Source organism: Rhincodon typus, chromosome 10 (genome assembly GCF_021869965.1).
Source record: "Rhincodon typus isolate 14 chromosome 10, sRhiTyp1.1, whole genome shotgun sequence".
NCBI lineage: Eukaryota > Metazoa > Chordata > Chondrichthyes > Orectolobiformes > Rhincodontidae > Rhincodon > Rhincodon typus.
In genome coordinates this window covers 32,471,785-32,496,465 of record NC_063341.1, presented here as the reverse complement: position 1 = coordinate 32,496,465, position 24,681 = coordinate 32,471,785, and the positions used below count along the sequence as shown (strand labels likewise).

Below are 24,681 nucleotides of genomic sequence, written 5' to 3'. Positions count from 1 at the left end.
TTGTTCCTGTTCGTTTTTTGTTGCAACTGGAGAATAAAAGGATGGAGAATTTCTTTTTAAAAGTGGTCATTTTGCCTCCAAACATTATTGAAATGTTGGCATGTGTGCATTTCTCCATCCGTGGAGAGAGGGACCATGCAGAGTCCTTTGGCATGACGATACCTTTAGGGACTGGCTGTGCTGTTACCCTGAATGAAATTTTGATTTAATTTCGGTAAGTTTCTGTTGATCCCTTGACTCTGTTGTATTGCCCTCTGGGGGCTGGCTAAACCATTATTCATTCGAAATGGTAGATTGTCTCTTGAGAAGCAACAAGAGTATTAAGAGGGAACCTATGATTGCAGAAATGAGAAGGTCTGAATTTAAGATTGGAGGAGCAGCCTCTTTCTGATTAAGTCTTTCCCACAAACTGAGGCTGCTTTTCTCTGCTCGTTCTGTTTAATTGAATTTTTGGGCGTGCATTTGTGACTGTTCCCATGCATTTTGAATGTTTTAAAGTCTCTAACAAGTATTTATCTTTCATTCAGCTTCATAAAAACATTGCCAATGAAAACAAGTTTTTGAAACCTCTAAACATGCAACCAGTCTTTTCCAGTCAAAAATAGTTAATATTGACAGTAGTTTATATAGCATCTTTAACATACTAAAAATGACACATCCCTGCTTTATGACCACGCTTGTACTAAATCAAGAACCAACTGGAACCTTTTGATGTTGACAGCAAGAAATCTCTTATATTTGTATTATGCAGCTTTGAATGCAAATATAATATAAAAGTAAAGGATTGTGGAACTTAATGTGCAGAAAGTTAATGTCAAGTTTGTTAACGTTTAAAAAGTTTTTATAACAACTGTGTTACGAAGCCTCGGCTCTCATTCCTCCTTCCTGCCTCAGATGTCTTCTACCATACCTACCCTACTCTTTTTTGCGAAATCTTAGCCGGTTTCCCACCCCCACCCACTGTATCTCAATGGTGACGTCATCTACAGCTTTACCTTATTATCACAGTTGTGAGATCCAATTCTAACTAAACAGCAATTTCCTTCAGTTTGCTGTTCTGTTCTAATTTCTAAATGGCTACTGATACCATTCGTTTTTCTGGAAAAATGTATTTGTGTTTTATTAGGTTAAAGGTGCTTGCTGTACAAATACAAGTTGTTTTAGAATGCTTAGTAAAGGGAAAGGGTTTCCAATTGGAAAACTGTTGGGGTGAGTGGAGAATGCAGTACACACTTTTATTTTGGTGCTTGGATGATTGGGCTTTCACTCTATAGTAGCAGTTTGAGTGGGTGATGTGTTTAGGTTGAGTGACTTTTAAAAGCTTCAGTCTTGACAGCTGAATAGTGGCAGAATTAAGCCAGAATTAGCTGAGTGCAGCCATTGCAGTGTTGTAAGGCTAGAGGAGATTAGCAAGGAATGGATAAGACTGAGGATTTAGAAAATCAGGTAAGAATTTTAAAATCAAGATGATACTGAACAGGGTTATGGATTTGGATTAGATATTACGAGGAATGTGGCCTTCAGGGGCGTTGAGAGAAGGTTATGAGTTGATGTTAGTGATGAGAGTCGGGTATACAATGAGTCATATTTCTTTTGGATTTGGCAGTTGTTGAAAATGCAGGTAGAGCATCTTAGGTTTTCTGTGAAGTAAAAAGAAGCTGGTAATCTGGCATAATTGTAGTGCATTTGCCAGTTGATTGCTGCAGATGATTCTTGATGGAGTCAATGGACAGCAGTTCAAATAAACTGTCAGTACTAAGTTGCCTTCATTGATGTTACGTTTTGGTCTGGAGGAAAGCTGACCTCAAACTCCCAGTTATTAGCTGACATAACATGGCACATCTTGAATAGAAAACTATACAAGAATTAAACCAAATGCTACTAGTATTTAGTAAAAACAAAAGTTTCTTTAAATCAGAACAATCTTAGCAAAGCTGTCCTATGCTTCATTCTGTCCAAAAATTCCTCAATGCATTCCAGTATCTACAGGGTTCTTGCAGTTCTCTTGGATTGAAACAAAGATGTCATAGCTCTTGGGAATTTTTCATGCTTCCTGCTACGCTGGGAAATGAGATTTCTTGGGGGCTCTTAGCACCCTTTTGGTATATCCCAGATAGAGATCCAAACTAATTAAACTTGACCATCGCAAACCTATTTATTGAATTGTAAAGTACATGAGCACTTCATGAATTTCCCTTGTTTACTGGTTACTTTCTCAACAATTCTTTGATCTCGGGAATTACATGAATAATTCTCGTCTCTGGTGAAAACGGCATTTCTCCTAAGTCTAACTGATCAAGCCCTCCTGCCTTTTCATTGCTTTTGCCCTTTAACTCTGATCTTGTAAGTAGATGTGATCTTTTGATATGTGTAGATAACTGTATATTCAGATGTTGCAACCCAAATTTCAAAGATTTTTCTTTGAGGAATTATATTTGTAGGAAGGCAAGTTCTATTTCTATAATGTGTGAATCATGAAATTGGACATTTCATAACAGTCAGGGTGTTCCACGGGGGAAAAAAAAACCACAAAAGAACTGCAGATGCTGAAATCTGAAACAAAAACAAATTGCTGGAGAAACTCAGCAGGTCTATAAACGTCTGTGGAGAGAGCAGAGGCAGCGTTCCAGCTCCAGTTCTGAAGGAGGGTCATTGGGCTGACATGTAGACCTTGCTTTCTCCGCAGATGCTGCCAGACCTGAGTTTATCGAGCAATTTGTTTTTGTTTACTTTAGTGAAGACCCCGTTTACAAAAGCATTAAAAGGATAGATAGTGTAAGATTGCAAGCACGCAATCCTAAACTGTCCAGAAGTACAAAATGGAAGATGAGATAGTTGTCTGTTGTAACGTTGTTGTTTTGGAAATTTTTCACCATTTTCATAAATAAATGATAGAAGAAATTGATTAGTTCAGCTGTTTCATTATGGCTTTTGGGTTGGTGGTTGTGGTGACTGTGGCCTTGAGCATTCTAGTATCGGATCTAATTTATTGCTTTCTACTTAGGCCTGTTGATCGTGACAGACCACTGCGTGGACGTGGAAGAGGTCGTGGCCGTGGGCGTGGCCTGGGAAGGAGTGATGGTTTTGACTCCCGTGGAAAACGTGAATTTGACAGGCATAGTGGAAGCGACCGATCGTAAGTTGATATAACGATTATTGTAATAGAGAATTCTTGAAATCAATAAGGCAAACCTTAAAATTGTTACAATGCTGATAGAAAACAAAATAGTTATGGATAAACACAATTTTTGACTGTAACCTGCCACTTAAAATAAAGATGAAATATTTATACTTGTAGCATTTTTATTTAAGAACTCAATAGAATTATCAGAACACAGTATTTGCTGGAGGTAGAATCTTAAATTAAGATTCAATAAGAAATTAGCTTGTGTCTAAGCCTAATGCAGTGAGTTAATTGAAATGCTAATACTTTAGAGCACCAATACATTTGAAAATGCTAGTTCATTGTTTTGTTTTTAAATTGAGTAGTTATGTATATACAGCAGATATATAGAGAGAATAGTTTCTCTTCCAGTGGCCTGAAACCAGAAGACAAACGGGGTGGCAGTGGATCACACAACTGGGGAACAGTAAAAGATGAACTTGGGTTAGTACAAAAACAATTTCTTTTTTAAAACCTTGCTAACTTTTTTGACTGAGTTTTTTGCCTGTAAAACTAAAACGTTTTTCCCCCTTTATGCATAGTGAACTTGATCAGTCTGCTGTTACTGAAGAGGCACCTGAGGGAGATGAGCAACAAGTAGTTGACTCTGAGAACAAGTGAGTTGTCAAGTGATAATAAATTTAAAAATCTTCAATAAACATCTTATCAAATTCTGTTCTGATCTTGGGTGTGAATAGAATTGTAGGAATCGCCAAAACTTATTTGAATTTTAATCATATATAAATCTTTCTTCGGTAAAGCACATACGTGTGTAAAACCTTGGAGGTGTGGGCAAAAATCCTTGAGGGCAAGTTGTTGAAGCGTGTGATGTCTTGGGCATTATAATACAAAAGTTAAGGGAGCAGTAAAGAAATGCAACAGTTTATTAGGTTGCAATTAGAAAATTTGCAAAACTGTAGAATGTGCAGAAGAGACTGCCCCTGATTGACAAGGTTTGAGATTGACTTTGTTAATGTAGTGCTTAGACAATCTGGTTACAGATTGAGCAGATGTTCAAATTGAGTACATTGTGGAAAACTTTTATTTTTCACTGTTTGAGTCATGAAACTGGAAGGAAATAGTGTTTTCACAGGGTTGAAACGTCTGACCTAAAGCAGAGTTGGAAGCCATTTTTAAAATAAAATTGTGGATTAAAAACATACAAATAGATTTAACAGTATGGTAAGCTAGGGGATAGAGGTAAATAGTAAAGTAGTGTAGCTGTGTTTGGGCATACTACATCCTGCGTGCTATAATATTGTGTACAAGCCTTGTTTTATTCTTTAGGGTGTTCGAGACAAGATTAGAGGAGACAATGGCTTAGTGGTATCATCGCTGGACTGTTAATCCAGAGACCCAGATAATGTTCTGGGGACCCGGGTTCGAATCCTGCCATGGCAGATGGTGGAATTTGAATTCAATAAAATATCTGGAATTAAGAATCTAATGATGACCGTGAATCCATTGTTGGAAAAACCCATCTGGTTCACTAATGTCACTTGGGGAAGGAAACTGTCATCCTTACCTGGTCTGGCCTACATGTGACTCCAGGCCCACAGCAATGTGGTTGACTCTTAACTGCCCTCTGGGCAATTAGAGATGGGCAATAAATGGTGCCTAGCCAGCGACGCCCTCATCTTGTGAATGAATAAAGAAAAGAAATTTTGTTGTAAATGTGATATTCCTCACTTAAGACAAAACAAAATGTGTACTATGCTTGGTTACTGAAAATGACTATATAAAGCATAAGCAGCTATTGGACAACCATATTATCTGAATATGTTCAAGATGCCAGTTCTCTGATTAGCTTGCAAAGACCCCCATCAAATGAAATTTTACAACTTTGATTTATTTGTAGTTGCTCAAAAAGGGAGCATGATAAACTAGGTAACCCTGGACCAAGTAACTTTAATGAATAAGCTTTTCATTAACTTATTTGTGTGCTGTGGTTGAAACTATTTATCAACATCTATTGCCTGTCTCTCGTTGCCCTTGAGAAGGTGGTGGTGAGATGCCATCTTGAGCCACTGTAGTCCATCTGCTGTGGGTTGACCCTACAATGCTGTTAAGGAGGCAATTCCAACATTTTGGCTTAGGGACAGTAAAGAAATGGCAGTATATTTTCAAGTCAGGATTGTGAGTGGCTTGGAGGGAACTTGCAGGTGTTGGTGTTCCCATGAATCTGCTGCCCTTGACTTTCCAGATGGTAGTGGTCATGAGTTTGAAATGTGCTGTGGATGTGGTACCAGTCAAGTGGGCTGCTTTGTCATGAGTGGTACCAAGTATCTTGAATTTTGTTGGAGAGGCAGCCATCCAGACAAGTGGGGAGTATTCCATCACACTGTTGACTTGTACCTTGTAGATGATGAACAGTCTTTTGGCAAGTTCATAGTTGGGTTACTTGCTGCAGTATCTCTAGTCTCTGACCCGCCCTTGTAGCCACTGTGTTTATATAGCAAGTCAGTTGAGTTTATGGTCAATGGTAACCCCAAGTACATTGATAGTCGGGGGGATTTAGTGATGGTAACACCATTGAATTTCAAGGGGCAGTAGTTAGATTGTTGGTGATGGTCATTGCCTGGCATTTGTGGCATGAATGTTACTTGCCGTTTGTCAGCCCAAGCCTGGATATTTTACGGATCTTGTTGCATTTGAACACCTGGAGTGTTTTGGTACTTTTCCATCCAAGGATTTCCTGTACCCAATACATTTCTGTCTAACAGGGAAAATGAAGTAGAAGAGGTTAAAGAAGAAGGTCCGAAGGAAATGACCCTGGATGAGTGGAAAGCCATGCAAGATAAAGAACGAGCAAAAGCTGAGTTTAATATCCGCAAGCCTAATGAGGGTTGTGACAGCAGTCAGTGGAAGAAGGGTTTTGTTTTGCGCAAACCTAAAACTGAAGAGGTAGGTATTGAGCACAGCTGTGAACTGTAGAAACAGTATTCTTGAAGTAAATAGTTTTAATTTTTTAAAAAAATGTCATATTGCTGTTCCATAGTTTTGCTTAGCGTTATGTCACTAACTTTTTTTTAGAAATCATAAACTCAGTTTGTAGAATTAGGCCAAAGTGAAATTAGCAGTCCTGAAAATACGTAGGAGCAACAGTAAGCCATTCACCCTCTTCAGCCTGCATCATTGTTCAGTATGATCATAGCTGATCACCGAGCCCAAACCCTAATCATGTCCTTCCCCCACTTCCATTGATTCCTTTAACCACAAAACCTATATCCTCTAACTCCTTGAAAGCACATTGTATTGGCTCAACGACTTTCTGTGGTAGTGAGTTGCACAGGTTCGTCACTCTTTCTGGAGGAAGAAAGATATTTCTTCTCCCTCAGAGTCCTTAAACTTCTCCCCAACATCAGGAGTATTCTTTCTATATCTAACCTGTCTAGTACTGTTAGAATTTTTTGAGAGATCTCCCCTCCATTCTTCTGAACTCTAGTGAATACAATCCTAATCAACTCAATTTCTTCTCATAATCATTCCCAGGAATCAATCTGGTCAACCTTTGCTGCACACCCTCTATAACAAGAACATCTTTCCTCAGATAAGAGGACCAAAACTGCAAACCTTATTCCTTTTCTGATGAAGGGTCTAGGCCCGAAACGTCAGCCTCTCTGCTCCTATGATGCTGCTTGGCCTGCTGTGTTCATCCAGCCCTGCACCTTGTTGTCTCGAACCCTATTCCTGGTGTGGCCTCACCAATGCCCTGTGAAGTAGCAGAAAGACATTCTTCCTGTACTCAAATCCTCTTGCTGTGAGGGCCAATATGCAGTTTGCCTTCTTTGCTGCCTGCTGCACTTGCTTGCTTTTACCAGTTGGTGCACAAGAGCACACAGATCTTGTTGAACATTCCCTCTCTAAATTTACAGCCATTCAGATAGTAATCTGTCATCTAGTTTGCTACCAAAATAGAGAACTTTACATGTATCCACAGTATTCTGCATTTGCATGCTCAGTCTGTCCAAGTCACTCTGCATCCTCCTCACAGTTCACCCTTCCATCCAGCTTTGTGTCATCTGCAAATTTTGAGATTTTACATTTTAGCTCCCTCATCTAAATCATTATTATATATTGTGGATAGTTGGGGTCCTTGCCCTGATCCTTGTGGTACCCCACTTAGTCACTGCCTGCCGTTCAGGGAGACAAAGCATTTATTCTTGCTTTTATTTCCTATCTGCTAAGCAATTTTCTGTCCATCTCAATACACTACCCCCCAGTCACACTGGTTTTAACTTTACATAGAATTTGCTGCTTTCTAACGATGCATAAATTGTATGAGGAAGACAGTCTCATTGCAAGTTTTGTTGATTGTTCTACATTTTTTCAGTAACTTGTACTTTTATCTGTCATTGCCCAAAATTGATATTCGGAATTGATTTAAAATTTTGTTTGCTAGAAACGTTTTGAAAGCGAGGCAGATGTCCATCACTTGGAATATACGGTAATGCATTTTCTACAACTTTTGTAGCTTTTCAGTTTTTTTTGTATAATACTGTTGAGTGTTATCATGTATTTTGTCTCATGGATGGATGGATTGTTACAAGTCAGATTCTTCATGTGTGTGTTTATATAGTAGTATAAGTATAATACAAATACAGCTTTTAAAAAGCCAGCTAAGTGAGAACAGCACATTCTAAAACACTGAATATTGGGGAAAGCTACTTTATTTTCTGCAAAGATGTGACTATATGGTACAAGCATGTTTGGGAACAGTGCAGAACTTGCTGGTTCTGTAAACATTTTGGATCAGTATATAGAAGGACTGGTTGGAGAGTCATCCAGTGTTTTCATTTTTGCTATGGGCAGGCTTAGTGCTTGAAAGCATTTATTAAATCTGGCAAAGCTCCCTGGATTTGTTAGTATTCTTTCATGCTAAAAATGCTTATTTAAAGAAATTTTGAATTATCAGCAATATAGTTGGATGGATCATCTTTCTTTTGGAAAATTACAGCACAGTAAGCTGAATTCCGACCGACCTATTTAATCATATTATTTGGAGCTGGCTTTTAATTTACTGAATTGTAATCTAGGATAAAATCTGAGACCAATAGGCTGAGTTAGATTTGCATATTTTTTTCCCAAATGAACACTAACTTCTGTGGTATGCAATTCCATACAGTTCCTACTTGATTCATTAGGAAGAGGCAAGTGATATCTGGTGTAATAATACTGTGATAACCTTTATTTTGGAAGGTTGTTTGCTTTAAATTGAAGATCTATATTTCATAACAGCTGCCTTTTAATCTGCATGCATCTCTATTCAGGGCGTACCAGTACAACCTGTGGAGTAGTTGTGTATAATTCTTAATCATGATTAGTTGGACAAATCAGTGGATATCTGGAAGTCCAGTTTTTGTGCCCATATCAATATAGATCATAACAGCCATTTCTTGATGTAATTCCTTTTTTGAGTTGAGCTCAAGGACAGTAATGTTGTTCTTTCCTGAATTGTATTTTCTTCAATAACTGGGTATGGACCTCTTCGGTTCTGTGCACAATCTGGGAAGCACTTTCATGTGAGGGGAATGTTTGAGTTATAGGGAGAGGCTAAATAGAGCATAGAATCCCTACAGTGTGGAAAAGGGCCATTTGGCCCGGCAAGTCCATGCCGCCCCTCTGAAGAGCATCCTCACCTAGACCCATCCCCCTACCCTTTCCCTGTAACTCTGCATTTCCCATGTCTAACTCAGCTAATTTACGCATCCTTGGACACTGCAGGCAATTTAATTTGGCCAATCCACCTAACATGCATATCGTGGCATTGTGGGAGGAAACCGGAACACCCAGAGGAAACCCAGTCAGACATGGCGAGTGTGTGCAGGCTCCACACAGACAGTCAGCTGAGGGTGGAATCAAACCCTGGCACTGTGAAGCAGCAGCGCTAACCACCAAGCCAACATGCTGCCCAGTAGGCTGGGGCTTTTTTCCCTGGAGCGACCAAGGCGGAGGAGTGACCTTTTAAAGAGGTTTATAAAATCATGATGGGCGTGGATAGGGTGAATAGTCAGGCCTTCACCCCGGGATGGGGGAGTCCAAAACTAGAAGGCATAGGTTTAAGGTGAGAGGGGAAAGATCTAAAAGGGGCCTGAGGGCCAACCTTTTCATGCAGAGGGTGGTGTGTATTTTTGTTTTTTATTCATTTACGGGATGAGGGTGTTGCTGGTGTTTGTTGCCCATCCCTAATTGTCCAGAGGGCAGTTAAGAGTCAGCCACGTTGCTGTGGCCCACGTAGGCCATACCAGGTAACGGTGGCACATTCCTTCCCTAAAGGACATTAATGAACCAGATGAGTTTTTCTGATAATCGGCCAAGCTTTCATGGTCATCATTGGACTTTTATTTCCAGATTTTTATTGAATTCAAATTCCACCATCTGCCATGGTGGGATTTGAACCCAGGTCCCCAGAATATTACCTGGATCTCTGGATTAGCAGTCCAGCAACAATACCACTAAGCTATTGCCTCCTAGAATGCACTGCCAGAGGAAGTTGAGGAGGCTGGTACAATTAGAACATTTAAAAGACATCTGCATGGGTATTTGAAAAGGAAGGCTTCGGAGGGATATGGGCCAAAGATGGCAAATGGGACTGGATTAATTTAGGATATCTGGTCAGCATGGATGATTTGGACCGAAGTGTCTGTTTCTATGCTGTACATCTCTATGACTACGAGAAATGTATTCATTTTAGAACAACCTTAGATTTGTTTACATTTTTATATCCACTTAGAAATTAGTTACATCCTGAAATTAGTTACATCCTAGAATTAGTGTATCTTGACCCTTTGCTGTAGTGCCTCTAAGTTTCTATCTACAGTTGTTTTTTATGATATCGACTTCTATTACCTTCATAAAACAAGTGAAAATTTTGATGAATTCCCCCTAAAATATTTTAGTGTAACAACTTTCACCACAATGGTGATGCTCACATCCCACTCAATAACGGAAGACTGATAACAGACATGCAGTATCTTGAAAATTAGCATGTCTGTAACTTCTAAAGATTGTTCTGTTTCTTGCCCTTAATTGCACAACATGTTGACAAACTATCATTCACTTGCACTTTAAAGATTTATTCCTGTACTAGACATGTCCTTATGATTGTCTGATGTCAACATGGAAATGAATTTAAATGAGGGTTAATATTCATTTGATTCAACTTTTTATTTGGTAACTGTTAAAATAATTTGCCAGAGACCAGGTTGTTGGCTTCTGTGCTGCATTGTTGTTTTCTGACCTTTTTTGGACTGGAAATAATGATATTATTGACTCTGGTGTACTGGTTCATTAAGGATATGCCAAATAGTTCTGTAATTTGGCTTTTTTCTTATCAAAACTTACATTTTGTATTTTTATAATTTTCACAGGGCCTTGAGTTAAGTTGTTTTTATTACTGTCACTGAGGATTGCCTTGAAATATTTGCCAGCAAAGGGTGTTACATTTGCTAATTTGATCAACGATTATTTTTTTAAGAGCAGTTTAAGCTCATTAAAAGCTGTCTGTAAAAGCAGTTTACAATGTACACTTAGCTGTTGACTTGCATTAGAATTCTAGGTAAATTTTTAATTGAAGGTTTGACTTATTTTTTTGCATAGTTATATTGTTTTCTAGCTTGCATTCGGCTTTAACTAGAAATTCTAAAGTCACATTAAGCCTGCTCAGTAAAAATATACTGAAAAATAGTGTACACTAAAATTCTTGTTTCTGTAGGCTCACAATGTTCAGACTGTTTCAAAAGATTTTAAATTTGAAAAAGTGAATCGAAGATCTTTTGGAGAAAGTGCAGTTTTACATTTTTTTTGGCACTACGCAGCCACAAGCATTGGGGAATTTTCTGTGAGGATTGTGTGTGTCATTTAAGTGAGCATGTTGTCAATATTTGTATTTAAGTTTGGTAATTTATGAAATTAACGCATTAACATTTAAAATGTGGACGGAATTTCTTTTTATTAGGTCTCTGCTGATGAATCTGTTTTGGAACATCACTTCCGCAAACCAGCAAATGATATAACTTCCCAGCTGGAAATCAATTTTGGTGATTTGGGCCGCCCTGGCCGTGGCGGCAGAGGGGGGCGAGGTGGCCGTGGACGTGGTGGCGGCAGGAGCATCCGTGGAATGAGGCCTGACAAGGTATCAACAGCATCTTTATAATATTGGATGCAAATATTACTTTCCAGCCACGTTGTTAAAAGGTGGAGATTTACAGATCAGAAATACTGCTAATGGTTAATGGCTTGGTCTGATTTTCTACTGAATTGTAGAGATTAGATGGAACTCTGCTTGTTTCTAGTACTTTTGCTGTATTCACTTCAGATAAGAGAGCAGCTGGTTATGGTACCATTAACACTGGGGAGGTAGTGGTTACTTCAATGACTTCCATGTTTAAATGAACTGTACGCCCACAGACTTGCCTAGATTTACGTGGTGAATAATGGTTTGTTGGGTTAGATGCCATCAAGTTGCAGGGTCTGAAATACCATTTGAGCATAATTCAATCCTTGTGGTGCGATGGGGGGAGTCACTATCCACCAAATATTTAGGATTTATTAAAACTAATTGGCTAGAATCTGGAATACCAATAGCCTTGACTGCCATTGAAGATTTGTCAGAAAGATGAGAGTTTAATTTCATACACTATGCATAAACACAAAGGAGTCTGAAACAGAAAAGGTGACTGACACTGCAGCCATGTCTTAATGTTGTTAGATGCAAAAGTTCCCATTCCATTATTTCAAGAGAAGCAAGTGATTTCTCCTAGGATCCTGACCCATGACATGTCGTCATCTTGTTACAATTAGCAAATTGACTACTCTGTTTCACTGTGTTACAACAGCGACTGTATTTCAAAAGTTGTCTAATTGCCTTAGGGGTATCTTCATATCTGTATAGTGACTTTCCCAAGTTCTGGCCATTTCAAAGCACTTTGTAGCCAATGAAATTTTGAAATTATTCTGAGTTTCCTTGTGATTGTAAGAGGTTCTGCAAGTGGAAATTGGGCGGCATGGTGGCTCAGTGGTTAGCATTGCTGCCTCACAGCACCAGGGACCCGGGTTCGATTCCACCCTTGGGTGACTGTCTGTGTGGAGTTTGCACATTCTCACCGTGTCTGCGTGGGTTTCCTCCAGTGCTCTGGTTTCCTCCCACAATCCAAAAATGTGCAGGTTAGGTGGGTTGGCCATGCTAAATCGCCCATAGTGTTCAGGGATGTGTAGATTAGCGGGATGGGTCTGGGTGGGATGCTCTGAGTGTTGGTGTGGACTTGCTGGGCCGAAGGGCCTGTTCCCACACTGTAGGGATTAAAGAAAAAAATTAAAAATTCTTGAGTATGTGTACTGAGTTGAAGCAGGAGAAAATGGTTGTTTGGAAAATCTGTTTAAAACTCATGAGCAGTGTTGACCTTTTGTTCTCTTTTTGGTTGGTTGAGGTTTTTAATGAAGCTGGAGCTTGTTCTGTATGGCAAGAGTGCAACTGTTGTGTAGTATTTAGGCAGTATTCTCCTAAACTGGATATGTTGCATCTTCAGTATTCTTAAAAAAAAAAAAAAACAAGTATAAATATCTGTTTCAAAAGTTACCAAGTTTTTGATCAGTGACAATTTTAGGAATGTTCTTCATGTATCAACCAGGCACATGTTCATTAAAACCTGATTGCAATTGTTAGTGGGAAAGTTAAAGATTATAAAATAATGAGGGTATAAGATAAAGTTAATGGTAGTTGTCTTTTCCCTAGGATGGAGGAGTTTCAAGACTGGGGCACAATCTTAAAGTCAGAGGAGAATGATTTCAAAAAAGACATGAGCAAATTTTTGATACAGGATGGTTCACAAGTGGATATGAACTTGGGAAGTGCTGGATGTGGGTACAATTATAATGTTTAAAAGACATTGGAAAGGCTTGGAGGGATATGGGCCAGGAACAAGCATGTGGGATTAATTTAGTTTGGGATTAGGTTCAGCATGGACTGGTTGGACCAAGAGGTCCTTTTCCATGCTGTATGACTCTTACTCTGACGTACTGTGACAGCAAGCAATGAGTTTGACCATAGAGCCAAAGAGTAATACAGCATGGAAATAGGCCCTTTCGCTCAAACTTGTCCATGCTGAGCATGATGCCCACTCAGCTAGTTTCAATTGCTTGCATTTGGTCCATATCCCTTTTAAACCCTCCCATTCATGTACCCATCCAAATGATTTTTAAATGTTGCTATTTGTACCTGCCTCAACCACTTTCTGTGGCAGCCCATTCCATATACTCAACACTCACTGCGTGAAGAAGTTGCCCTTCAGGTCCTCCTTAAATCTTTGCCCTCTGTCCTTAAATCAATGCTGTCTAGTTTTCAATTCCCCATCCCTGGGGAAAAGACTATATGCATTCATCCTATCTATGCCCCTCATGATTTTATACACCTCAGTAAGGTCACCCCTCATACTCCTACGTTCCAAGGAATAAAGTGCCATCCTGGCCAACTCGGGCCTATTAGTTCTGGCAACACCCTGGTAAATCTTCTTTGCACACTTAACCAGTTTAACTGTCTTTCCTATAACAGAGTGACCAAAACTGTACACAATATTCCCAAGTGCAGCCTCACCACTGACATACGCAACTGTAACGTAACATCCAAACTTCTATACTGAATACCTTGACCAATGAAGACCAGCATGCTAAATGCCGCCTTCACCACCCAGCCTACCTGTGACACCGCTTTCAACTAGCTATGTACTCGTGCTCCTAGGTCCCTCTGTTCCAAAGCACTCCTCAGGATCTTACCATTTACTGTATAAGTCCAACCTGGTTTGAATTTCCACATTTATCTGTGTTGAATTGCATTTGCTAATCCTCAGCCCACTACCCCATCTGATCAAGATCCCTCTGCAATTTTTGATAATTTTCCTTGCTATCGACAATAACTGCTAATTTTGTATCAACTGCAAACTTGCTAATCATGCCTTGTACATTTGCAGCCAGATCATTTATGTAAATATCAAAGGTCCCAGCACCGACCCTGTGGCACACTACTAGTCACAGGCCTCCAGTCCAAGAAACAACCTTCAACCATCACCTAACCTTCATGACTTGTCTGCCGTACCGTCATCTATCCTCTTGGAAAAACTCTTAACAGATTTGTCATATGCGACTTCCCACGCACGCATGCTGACTATCCTAATCAGGCCTTGACTATTCAAATGTTGGTTGATCCTGTCTCTCAGTATCCTCTATAATAACTTGCCTACCACTGTCAGGCTCACTGGCCTATAGTTCCCTGGCTTGTCTTTGCTACCTTTCTTAAACAATGGAACAACTATAGCCACCCTCCAGTCTTCTGGAACTTCACCAGTGGCTAAAGTTGAAGCGAAAATCTCTAAGGGTCTCTGCAATTTCTTCCCTAACCTCCCACAATGTCCGAGGATGGACTTGATCAGACCCAGGAGGTTTATCCACCTTAATGCGCTTTAAGGCTGCAAACACCACTTTTCTGGTAATATGTAAGTGGTCCAAAACATCCCCACTTGCTTCTCTTATTTCTTTAGCATCCATGATTCTCTCCTCAGTAAGCACTGAGGAGGAGTATTCTTTAAAAATTTCCCCCATCTCCTGTGGCTTCACACGTAGATGGCCATGCTGACCTTTAAGGGGACCTATTCTGTCCCTAGCCACCCTTTTACGCTTAATGTAGCTATAGAACCTCTTGGGATTATCTTTAACCTCAGTCTGCCAGATGCATCTCGTTTCCTCTTTTTGCTGTTCTGATTTCCCTCTTAAGTGTGCTCTTACACTTTTTATAGTCATCTAGGGACTCACTTGAGCCCAATAACTTAAACCCAGTATATGCCGCTGCCTTTTTCCTGACCAGAGCCTCTATCTCATCAGCCAGGTACCCCTAAAGCTGCCAGCTTTCCCCTTCACCTTTTAACAGTGGGTACGGTCCCTGGACTTTTGATATCACATGTTTAAAAGCCTCCTGTTCTGATCGTTCCTGCCTAATGGCATCAAAATTGGCCCTGCTCCAGGCTAGCACCTTAACCTGTGTACCTGTCTTATCTTTTTCCATAACTATGTTAAATCTAAGAGAGTTATGGTCACTGGACCCAAAATGCTCTCTGACACTTCAGTCACTTGCCTGACCTCATTTCCTAAGAGGAGGTCCAGCGTGGCACCTTCCTGAGTAGAGCCCTCTACATGTTGATTTGGGAAACTTTCTTGGACACATTTGCCAAACTCGTTTCCTCTTTTTCCAGGCCTTTTACACTCCTGGAGGTTCAGTTAATATAGGGGAAATGAAAATCTCCAACCAGTTTCTAATGGATTATTCCTATAGCTATTTGCAGTCTCTCTACACATCTGCTTCTCCAGTACCCGCTGGCTATTTGGGATTGTATAATACAGTCCCAACAGTGACCATCTCTTTTTTTCTTGATAAGTTCTAACCATATGGCATCATTTGATAACTGCTTAAGAATATCCTCTCTAAACATTGTTGTTATGTCCTCCCTTATCAAAAGGGCAACTCCCCCTCCTCGCTTGCTTGTACTTCTGTCACGCCTGTAGCTTCTGTATCCTGGAACATTAAGCTGCCAGTGCTGCCTTTCTCTCAGTCATGTTTCTATAATACTCCAGTCCCCAGAGCCAGTCCATGCTCTTGAGCTCATCTGCCTTACCAGTCAGGCCTCTTGCGCTGAAATAAATGCACTTTGAACCTGAAGTTTTTTCCCTTCCCTTTACTGTGCCACTGGCTATCCTTAATAGTAAACTTGCTCTTGGTGACCCCTGTCTTATTCAGAGTCCCGCTCCTCTGCCAAACTTGTTTAAACCCTCCTGGGTAACACAAGCAAATCTCCCTGCAAGGATGTTGGACCCCCTCTGGTTCAAGTGCAATCCATCCCTCTTGAACAGGTCACCTGTACTCCAGAAGAAATCGTAATGATCCAAAAATTGAAAACCCTGTCCCCTTCACCAGTTCCTCAGCCTTACATTCATTTGGCCTATCGTTCTAATTCTATCCTCACTGGCGTGCGACAGTGGTGGTAATCAGGAGATCATTACCCTTGAGATCCTGTTTTTTTTAAAACTTCTTACTTAACTCCCTATACCCATTTCCCAGGACCCCATCCCTTTGTCTACCTGTGTAATTTGTATCGATGTGGACAATGACCTCTGGCTGTTCACCCTCCCCCCTTTTAGAATGCTCTGTAACCATTCAGAGACATCCTCAACTCTGGCACCTGGAATGCAACACACAGTCCTGGTGTCTCTTCTGCGGCCACAGAATCTCCTGTCTGTCCCCCTCTCGATTGAGTCTCTTATCAGTATCGCTCTGTCTGATCGCATCCTTTCTGTCAGAGCCAGTCACAGTGCCACTGACTTGACTGCTGCTGCTAGCCCCTGATAAGTCACTTTCCCGCTCTCCTCCCCGCCCCCCAAACAGTATCCAAAGCAGTATACCTATTGTTGAGCGAATGGCCACAGGGGAACCCTGCGCATTTCAATTCGACTACATTGTTTACAGATGATTGATCTACAGCTTTTGCTCAAAATTAAAACTATCACTTAATTGTTGAACATGATTCACACCCCACTTCTGGGGACTCCATTCCAGTTTCTCAGTCTTTCTGTCGCATCTGTTCCAGTGATACCAGCTTTTACAATTGGGTCCCCAAAATGTCCTCCACCTTCCCCAACCAAAAATTCCTCACCACCGTGGTTGATGGGGCCCTCAGTTGTGTCTGCATGATCTCCCATGCTTCTGCCTTCCTCCCTTTCCACTCCTACATCACTGATGGAATCCCCCTCCCCTCCTCACTTACTACTGCACCAGCATCCACAGCCAATCATGCCATCACCAGACATAATCCCCTCCCCTCCCTTGTCACATTCTGCAAGGACCATCCCTCCTGACACTTCTGGTCTACTTCCAAAGACTCAGCAGTACCTCCTCATGCAATCTCAGAAGGTGTAATAACTGTCCATTTACCTCCTGCCTCCTCACTATCCAAGGCCCCAGCACGCTTCCAGATGAAGCAGTGATTTATCTGCGTTTCACTCAGTCTAGTCTACTGTATTTACTGCTTACCATGTGGTCTGCTTTACATAGGGGAAATGAATTGCAGACTGGGCAACAGCTTTATAAAACACCTAGTTCTGTCTGCAAGAATGACCCTGAGCTTCTGGTTACCTACCACTTTAACACACCACCATGTTCTCTGGCCAGCATTGAGCTTGCTACTGTGCTCCAGTGAAGTTCAGCAGAAGTTGGAAGAACAACATGTTATTTTCCACTTGGGGATCCTGCAGCCTGCTGGACTCTATGAAGTTCCATAATTTTAGTGACTGAGCATCTTTCATGTCTTTCCCCCAAAACCACACACCAAGTCTTGCCATCACATGGGCTGCAATCACAACCTGTTAGCAGCTGTTGATTCTCCCAGGCTGGCCGTTACTTGTCCTTTTTGTATGTCCAACTGCTGCTCTGTCTCTCTGGGTTGCATTGCCACCTATTGTTAAACAACTGCCTTGGCATATCTACCAGCCTTCTCCTAGCTACAGTCAACTCTGAAGAAGGGTCACTAGACACAAAATATTAGCTTTACTTTTTCTCCACAGATGCTGCCAGACCTGCTGAGTTTCTCTAGAATCTTTCTTGAGATCTCTAGCATCCGCTGTTCTTAGGTTTTGTGTTGTTGAATGTAATTTTTTAATACGCAAAATATTTTTTTAAAAAAATGTTCCGAGTCCAAGCATTAAAGTAAGCAATATTTGATGGAAGTGTTTTCCCACAGAATTACCCTGTTAAGTTTTGGACGTGTGGACAAGTTCTTCACATTGGCGCCAATATACGCTGAACCAGAATGAGCAGAGCCAAAATTGTACCCTTCCAAACAAAAATAGGATTTACCATTGAACAACAAGATATTTACTTGCTGCCAGTACTGATTTTCAGATTTTGGGAACTAAAATTTCAAATTAACTTTGATGACTCGAATGTATGTTTTGTTTGAGTAAAAATAGCTTCTCACCTCCATGTACTGGAGAAATCATGATGTCCACACATCTTGTATAAGATAAAGGAACAACAGCCAAGTGTGGCCTGGAATACTAAACTTACAGCTTTTTTTAAAAAGAATTAATATCGAGTAGCAACAAAAATGGTGAGCGGATGAAAAATGTCTTGGTGGGAATTGTTTCATATGAATGTAATTAGATGGTGAAAGAGCTGAAGGAGATCTGAAAATACAAAGTATTTAAGATCTGTCATACACTATCTGACAGATTCACTTGTGGCTTTCAGAAAGAAAATGTGAGAGTGCTCGAAGAGAGAATTTGTAATGCTTGGGTTGAGGGTTGCTGGAAGTGACTAGGTTGTTGCGTCAGCGAGCTGGCTTAGAGGTGACAGGTCAAACAACTGCATCCTGACCTTTTTCCTCTTAAAGATTGAGCCGTTGTACTTGGTTACTGTTTTAAGTTTGGTTTAGTTGACTTGAAATGTAATGTTGAAGAATGAATGCATTTATGAGTCCAATATTTTTTCATTTAGAGAGAGCAGTTGTGCTTTTCAGTTGGTAGGGTGATGGTTACGTTTTGCCATGCACGTGCAAGTTGAGATGTTCAGTTAAACAGGTATAATAGTAGTGAATCTTCTTTAAAAATGAGCTTATCAGCTAGCAATTTCTTCATAATTGAATGATCTTGCAAAGCGTAAAGTGTACTTTGTCTCGGGCTTAAATCAGAATTGCATCTCATTTATTTTCTAGTGATGGTTCTGCAGCTAAAAATAACTTGTAGCTGTATCAATGTGGAAACTAGTCCTAAGCTGGTTTGATTACTGGTACATGCATGCTGTGTGGCCCTACGTATCAGATGGCTGCAGCTGTTAGCATATTTCCCGTCTTGTTCTGCTGTTACAGTGATACATTTCTCTGAAAGAAATACAAGGTTTAATCAGGTTATCTTGTTTGAGATTTGAATTAAATAATTGTATTGATCAATTGTTGAACACTGTAATTTGGTTTGGTAAAAGTCTATCTTTTGATATTGTTGTGCTATGCCAAAAAGTATGGGTATTGACAACTTTCTGGTTGCTGCACTTCAAGTTAAGTGGGTAAGCACTGTCATTCCAGCTGTAGTAAACAAGCTTCATTCAGTCCTTATTGTGGAGTGCAAACTTATGCTGACAACTATTTCAACTGGCAAGTTCAATTCTGATTCCTCATGGGTGTAGATAAGCAATGCCAAGTATTCAGAATCTGCAGTCTGTAGACTTTGATGTTCAGGAGCTAAAAAGATTGTTAGCCTTGTTAGAGGATGCGTGGAACCCTGTTAGATTAGCTGTTGAAGTCTAGGCTGACTTAATCCGGGTCCTAGAAATTATGCTTTAGTTAAATCATAGAATCCGTACAGTGCAGGTAGAGGCCATTTGGCCCATTTGTCAGCACCAATCCTCCAAACAGCATCCACCCAGACCCACACCCCTCCATCCTTTCCACATAATCTTAGACTAACCATAGCTAATCGCCCTAGCCTACACATCCCTGGACACAATGGGGCAGTTTAGCATAACCAATCCACCTAACCTGGGTATGTTTGGGCTCTGAAAGGAAACCAGAGGACCAGGAGGAAACCCATGCAGATACGAGGAGAAAGTGCACACCTGGGTCCCTGGCACTGGTGCTAATCACTGTGCCATCGTGCTGTCTAAACTCTTCAAATGTTGTCAGTCTTCTATTGAAATGAACATCAGTCTTCTTAATGGCTTAATTTATCACTCAAATTTTAATACAGGTTTTCTTTAAAATACATCAATGTCCAGTGTATTAAATGGCTTGTCACATTGGTACAACTTGGAGTACTCTTATTGGGCTGAAAACCCTTTTGGAGCCTTAATGACGGCCAGATACAATGAATTGTTAGTTGCTGATAATGAAAATGTTTTCATTTGTGAACACTGACATTCTTTGATTACATGAATGTGGGGTCAAATTTGAGCATGAGAGTTTAGTTTAGTGAGTGAGTGAGCACTGGGTGTTCTTGATTTTGAGACGTTTATGCTGCTCTTAATATGTATCTTTGGTTGTTACTTGAAATGCGCAAACAGCCTTTAAATGCTTTCTCATTGCAGGTTGATGCATAGTGTATCTTTTCATGCATCAATGCATGAAGTGACATTTTCACAACAAATGTTTTTGTTTCCATTTTGGAAACTTGCAAGAAATTTTGTCTTTTTCAGGAACTGCACTGGCTAACTTAATGGCTTTAATTTTTTAAAAAAAACTTGCATTTGTGTGGTCCTTTTCACAGCTACTGAACAACTAGAGAAGATATTTCTGAAAATTTGTCCAGTGAAAATGTATGGGTTGAAATTAGAAATAAAAACAGAATGATCACCTTGATGGGATTGTGCTATAGATGTCCCAATAATAAGAGGGAAATGGAGGAACAAATATCTAGAGAGATCTCAAGATATATGTAAGAATAATAAGGTTGTAATAGTAGGTGATTTTAATTCTCCAAATATTTAATTGGGACTACTGTTGTGTTAAAGGTGTGGATGGTGAGCAGGAACAAAACTTGACCTTCTTTTGGGTAATAAGATGGCAAGTGACTGAAGTGACAGTAGGGGATTGCTTTAGGTCTAATCGTAATTCTGTTTGTTTTAAATTTGTTATGAAAACGGATAAGCCTTCTATAAAAATTAAAGTTTTTAATTGGAGTAAGGCAAATTTTAATAGTCTGAGACAAGAATTTTGAAAAATTGATTGGAGTAGACTTCGCAGGTAATGGGACATCTGAGAAGTGGGAAGCTCTCAAAAGTTCAGAGTCATTACGTTCTTGTTGAGTAAAAGGTAAAGCTGGTAGGATTAGCGAACGATGAATGAGTAAAGATATTGAGTTTCTTGTCAAGAATAAAGAAGAATCCCTATTAGACAAACAACTTGATTCAAATGAATCTCTTGAACAGCATAAAGTGTGTAGGGGCATTCTTCAGAGGGAATTAGGAAGGCAAAGAGGATGTGAGAGCACCTTGGCAAATAATGTTAAGGATAATCCAAATAAATTCTATAGATAAAGAGAGGTGCTTAAAGATCAAAGAGGTTGTCTTTGAGTTGAATCTCAGGAGATGGGAGAGATATTAAATGAATATTTCATGTCACTTTTTGCAGTGGAGAAAAATGGAGGCTACGGAACTTGTTAAATAAATATTGATGTTTTGAAAACAGTTGACATTACAGAAGAGGAAGTGCTGAAGGCCTTAGAAAATATAAAGGTGGATAAATCTCTAGGGCCTGATCTAGTGTATTCCAGAACATTGTGAGAAGTAAGGGAGAAAATTGCAGGGCTCCTTGCATAAGTATCACTATCATCTGTAACTATGGGTGAGGTGCAGATGACTGGAGAATGGTTCATGTTGTGCCTTTATTTAGGAAGGGATGTAAGGAAAAGCTTGGGAACTATAGATGTTTGAGTTGGTGGTGGATAAGTTGTTGAAAGTGATTCAGAAAGATTGTGTTTATATACATCTGGAGAGGCAAGGAATGCTTTGGGATAACCAGCGTGGTTTTGTGTGAGGGAAATAGTGCCTCAAACTTGATTAAGTTTTTTTGAACACGTAACCAAGAAGATTGAGGGCAGATTGGTGGACATTGTTTGCTTGAAGTTCAGTATTCTGCATGGTAGGCAAATTAGTTAATCACATTGTCTGTTGCTGTTAATGAATCCAATGATGGTGGAGGATTTTTTTTTCCAAATTGGAGGCCTGTGATCAGCAATGTTCCACAGGGATTGGTGCTGAGTCTACTTTTGTCATTTATATAAATTATTTAAATGAGAATATAGAAAGCATGGTAAGAAGTTTGTGGATGACACCAAGATTGGTGATAGAGTGGACAGTAAAGAAGGTTATTTAAGATCACAAAGAGATCTCGATCATTTGCAATAATGGACTGAAGTTCAGATGAAGCTTAATTCAGATAAGTGTGCGGTATTGCATTTTGGTAAAACAAACAAAGGCAAGACTTTTACAATTAAAAGTAGGGCCTTGGTTAGTGTTGCAGAACAGAAAGATCTAGCTTTCAGGTACATAATTCTTTGAAGTTTGCATCAGATATAAATAGGATGGTTAAGGTGTTTAGCACGCTTGCCTTCATTGCTTAGACCTCCGAGTATAGGACTTGGGATGTAAAGTTTTGTAGAGGGCATTGGTGAGGTCTCTTCTGCAGTGCTGTGGCTGTCGTGTTACAGGAAGGATATAATTAAGCTGGAGAGAGTTCAGAAGCGAATTACTAGGATGTTGTCGGGAACGGAGGGTTTAAGTTATGGGGAGAGGCTGTGTAGACTGGGATGTCTTTTACTGGAGCATAGAAGTTGAGAGGTGACCTCTATAGAAGTTTTCAAAATCATGAGGTGTAGGTAAGGTGAATGGCAGGTGTCTTTTCCCTAGGGTGGAGAATCTCAGGTCTAGGGGACATATTTTTAAGGTGAGAGGAGAAAGATTTAAAAAAGACATGAGGGGCAATCTTTTTTACACACTTGGTCATGTTTGGAACGAACTTCCAGAGGGTGGAGTAGGTGTGGGTATGGTTACAAGTTTTAAAAGGCATTTAAATAAGTACATGAATAAGAAATGTTGAGGGATATGGGCCAAATGCAGGCAGGTGGGATTAGTTTTGTTGGGATTATGGTCAGCAAGGACTGGTTGGACTGAAGGGTCTCTGACTGCCTTAGTCAACGTTTGCTTTTGAAGTGTAGTCACTTGTAGTGTAGAAAACTTGATAACCAATTTGCACTCAGCAAACTTTTCCAAATAACAATGTGACAGTGACCATATAATGTCTTTGTGGTATTAATTGATGGACCCAAATAGTTCGTCTGCCTTTTAATTTCAATCAAAATGACTAAAATTTCAGCTTTAATCAATCATTTTGTAGAGTTGAACAGATTTTTTTTAAAAAAATTAAAATGTAAGTACGCACTTTATATTACTCACTCCTTGCAAGAGAATAATCTGTTCTCTTAAAGATGTCAGTCAGTATCTGTGATTTGACTTTCAAGCTGGGCATAGAGGCATTCAGCTATAGGATGCTAAATGGAAGTTGATTTAACATTTTCATCAAAGTAGTGTGCTCCAAATATTAGTGTGCAAGCAAATTTTATTTCATTTTGTAATTTTAATTAAAACTAGTTATTACAGGCTCTGAGTTGTTGCAGATATCGTTTTATAGTTCTAGTTTTGTTTCTCATTGGTCATTGAGATTTCTGACCAAATTTTCTGTTCATTTTGCAGTCAAGCATCACCGTTCCAAATGTTGATGATCCAGAAGCTTTTCCAGCCCTGGCCTAAGTGGATGTTGTCAGCCTGGCCTGAAGTCCTCGGGGAGGGGGGCCCCTCAATGAGGCTTGCATGCTTAAGGAACCTGTCTCAACTATATTAACGGAAAAAAAAGGAAAAAAAGAACTGTCATCCATGCTGTTCATACCTACGAACTGTCCACTGGAATTGTTGAAATGGACTTCTCTTGCTACACAGAAGCAACAAATGTTGGTAGCTGGTTTTATATCCACAAACAAAGTAAATGGTAGCAGAGGGAAAAAAGCTGTTTTCATAATAAATTTTCAGAAATTATTCATTGTTCATGGATTGATAGTTTTTTGTAATACTGCTTGAAAATATGCATTTCTTAACTTGAAAAATAGGTGTGAAGGGTGTGTGTATCAAATGAATTCCAGGAAGTTGGTTTATTTCTTCATAGATGATCATCTTGTGTTCATAAGATGAACTCTGTCCCCATGTAATTTAAAATGTTGCTGATCTGTAGTGTGCCTGTCACATTAAGTTTCGGGAGCTGCTTCTGTTTAAGAATGGAAAAGATACTACCTGTCCCAAGAGATTTTTTGGGGGAGAAGTTATCCTTTATGGTTTGACACTGCAGGGAGTAGAATTATGCTGCCTCCCAACTCTTGGCCAGTTGTAGAATCTGAGCATTTACTGAAAGATCTTTTTGAATGCTTTGGTTAAAGGAGCAGGCTTGACTGAAAGGGACATTGTTTTCTGCCAGTTAATTTTTTTTGTGTGGTTTGCAAATATTATGCGAATGATAGCACAGTGGCTGTGGTTCTGAGCTAGCATTCTGAAGGCCTGGTCTAATGATCTTGATATGAGTGCAGATGTCCACATGGCAGCTGGAAAATTTGAATTCAGTTATTTAATACAGAACAGAAAAATAGATTCTGTAGTGGTGACCGTGAAATTACTGGGTTGTTGTGAACCCCATCTGGTTTACATGGTCTGATTTAAACTTGAGTCCAGCCCTCAAGCAACATAGTTGGTTCTGAAGTGGTTTAGAAAGCCAATTGGTTGTGTTCATGAAGATGGCTCATCACCACCATCTCAGCGGCAATTAGGGATGCACATTTTTGATATTGAGCTTTGTCAATGGACTGCCATATCTCAGTGAATGAATAAAAAATATTAACTTCTCAATTTCCCACCCTCTGCAACTCACTTTTCATATTACAAGCCCTACTGG

At 39.9% G+C, this 24,681-nt stretch overlaps 1 protein-coding gene across 1 annotated transcript in view; it reads left to right on the top strand.

Annotated features, from left to right (window-relative positions):
* LOC109926858 (plasminogen activator inhibitor 1 RNA-binding protein-like) overlaps positions 1 to 23,777 on the top strand; it is a gene marked incomplete at its 5' end in the record, with an annotated part of 33,061 nt that extends 9,284 nt beyond the window's left edge. Inside the window, 7 exons of the mRNA XM_048602080.1 lie at positions 3,005 to 3,136; positions 3,536 to 3,607; positions 3,706 to 3,780; positions 5,887 to 6,067; positions 7,566 to 7,610; positions 11,121 to 11,297; positions 23,439 to 23,777. Of these exons, the coding sequence (XP_048458037.1) occupies positions 3,005 to 3,136; positions 3,536 to 3,607; positions 3,706 to 3,780; positions 5,887 to 6,067; positions 7,566 to 7,610; positions 11,121 to 11,297; positions 23,439 to 23,495 (739 nt within the window). The remainder of the gene's footprint in view (positions 1 to 3,004; positions 3,137 to 3,535; positions 3,608 to 3,705; positions 3,781 to 5,886; positions 6,068 to 7,565; positions 7,611 to 11,120; positions 11,298 to 23,438) is intronic.
* Between the last annotated feature and the right edge of the window lie 904 nt (positions 23,778 to 24,681).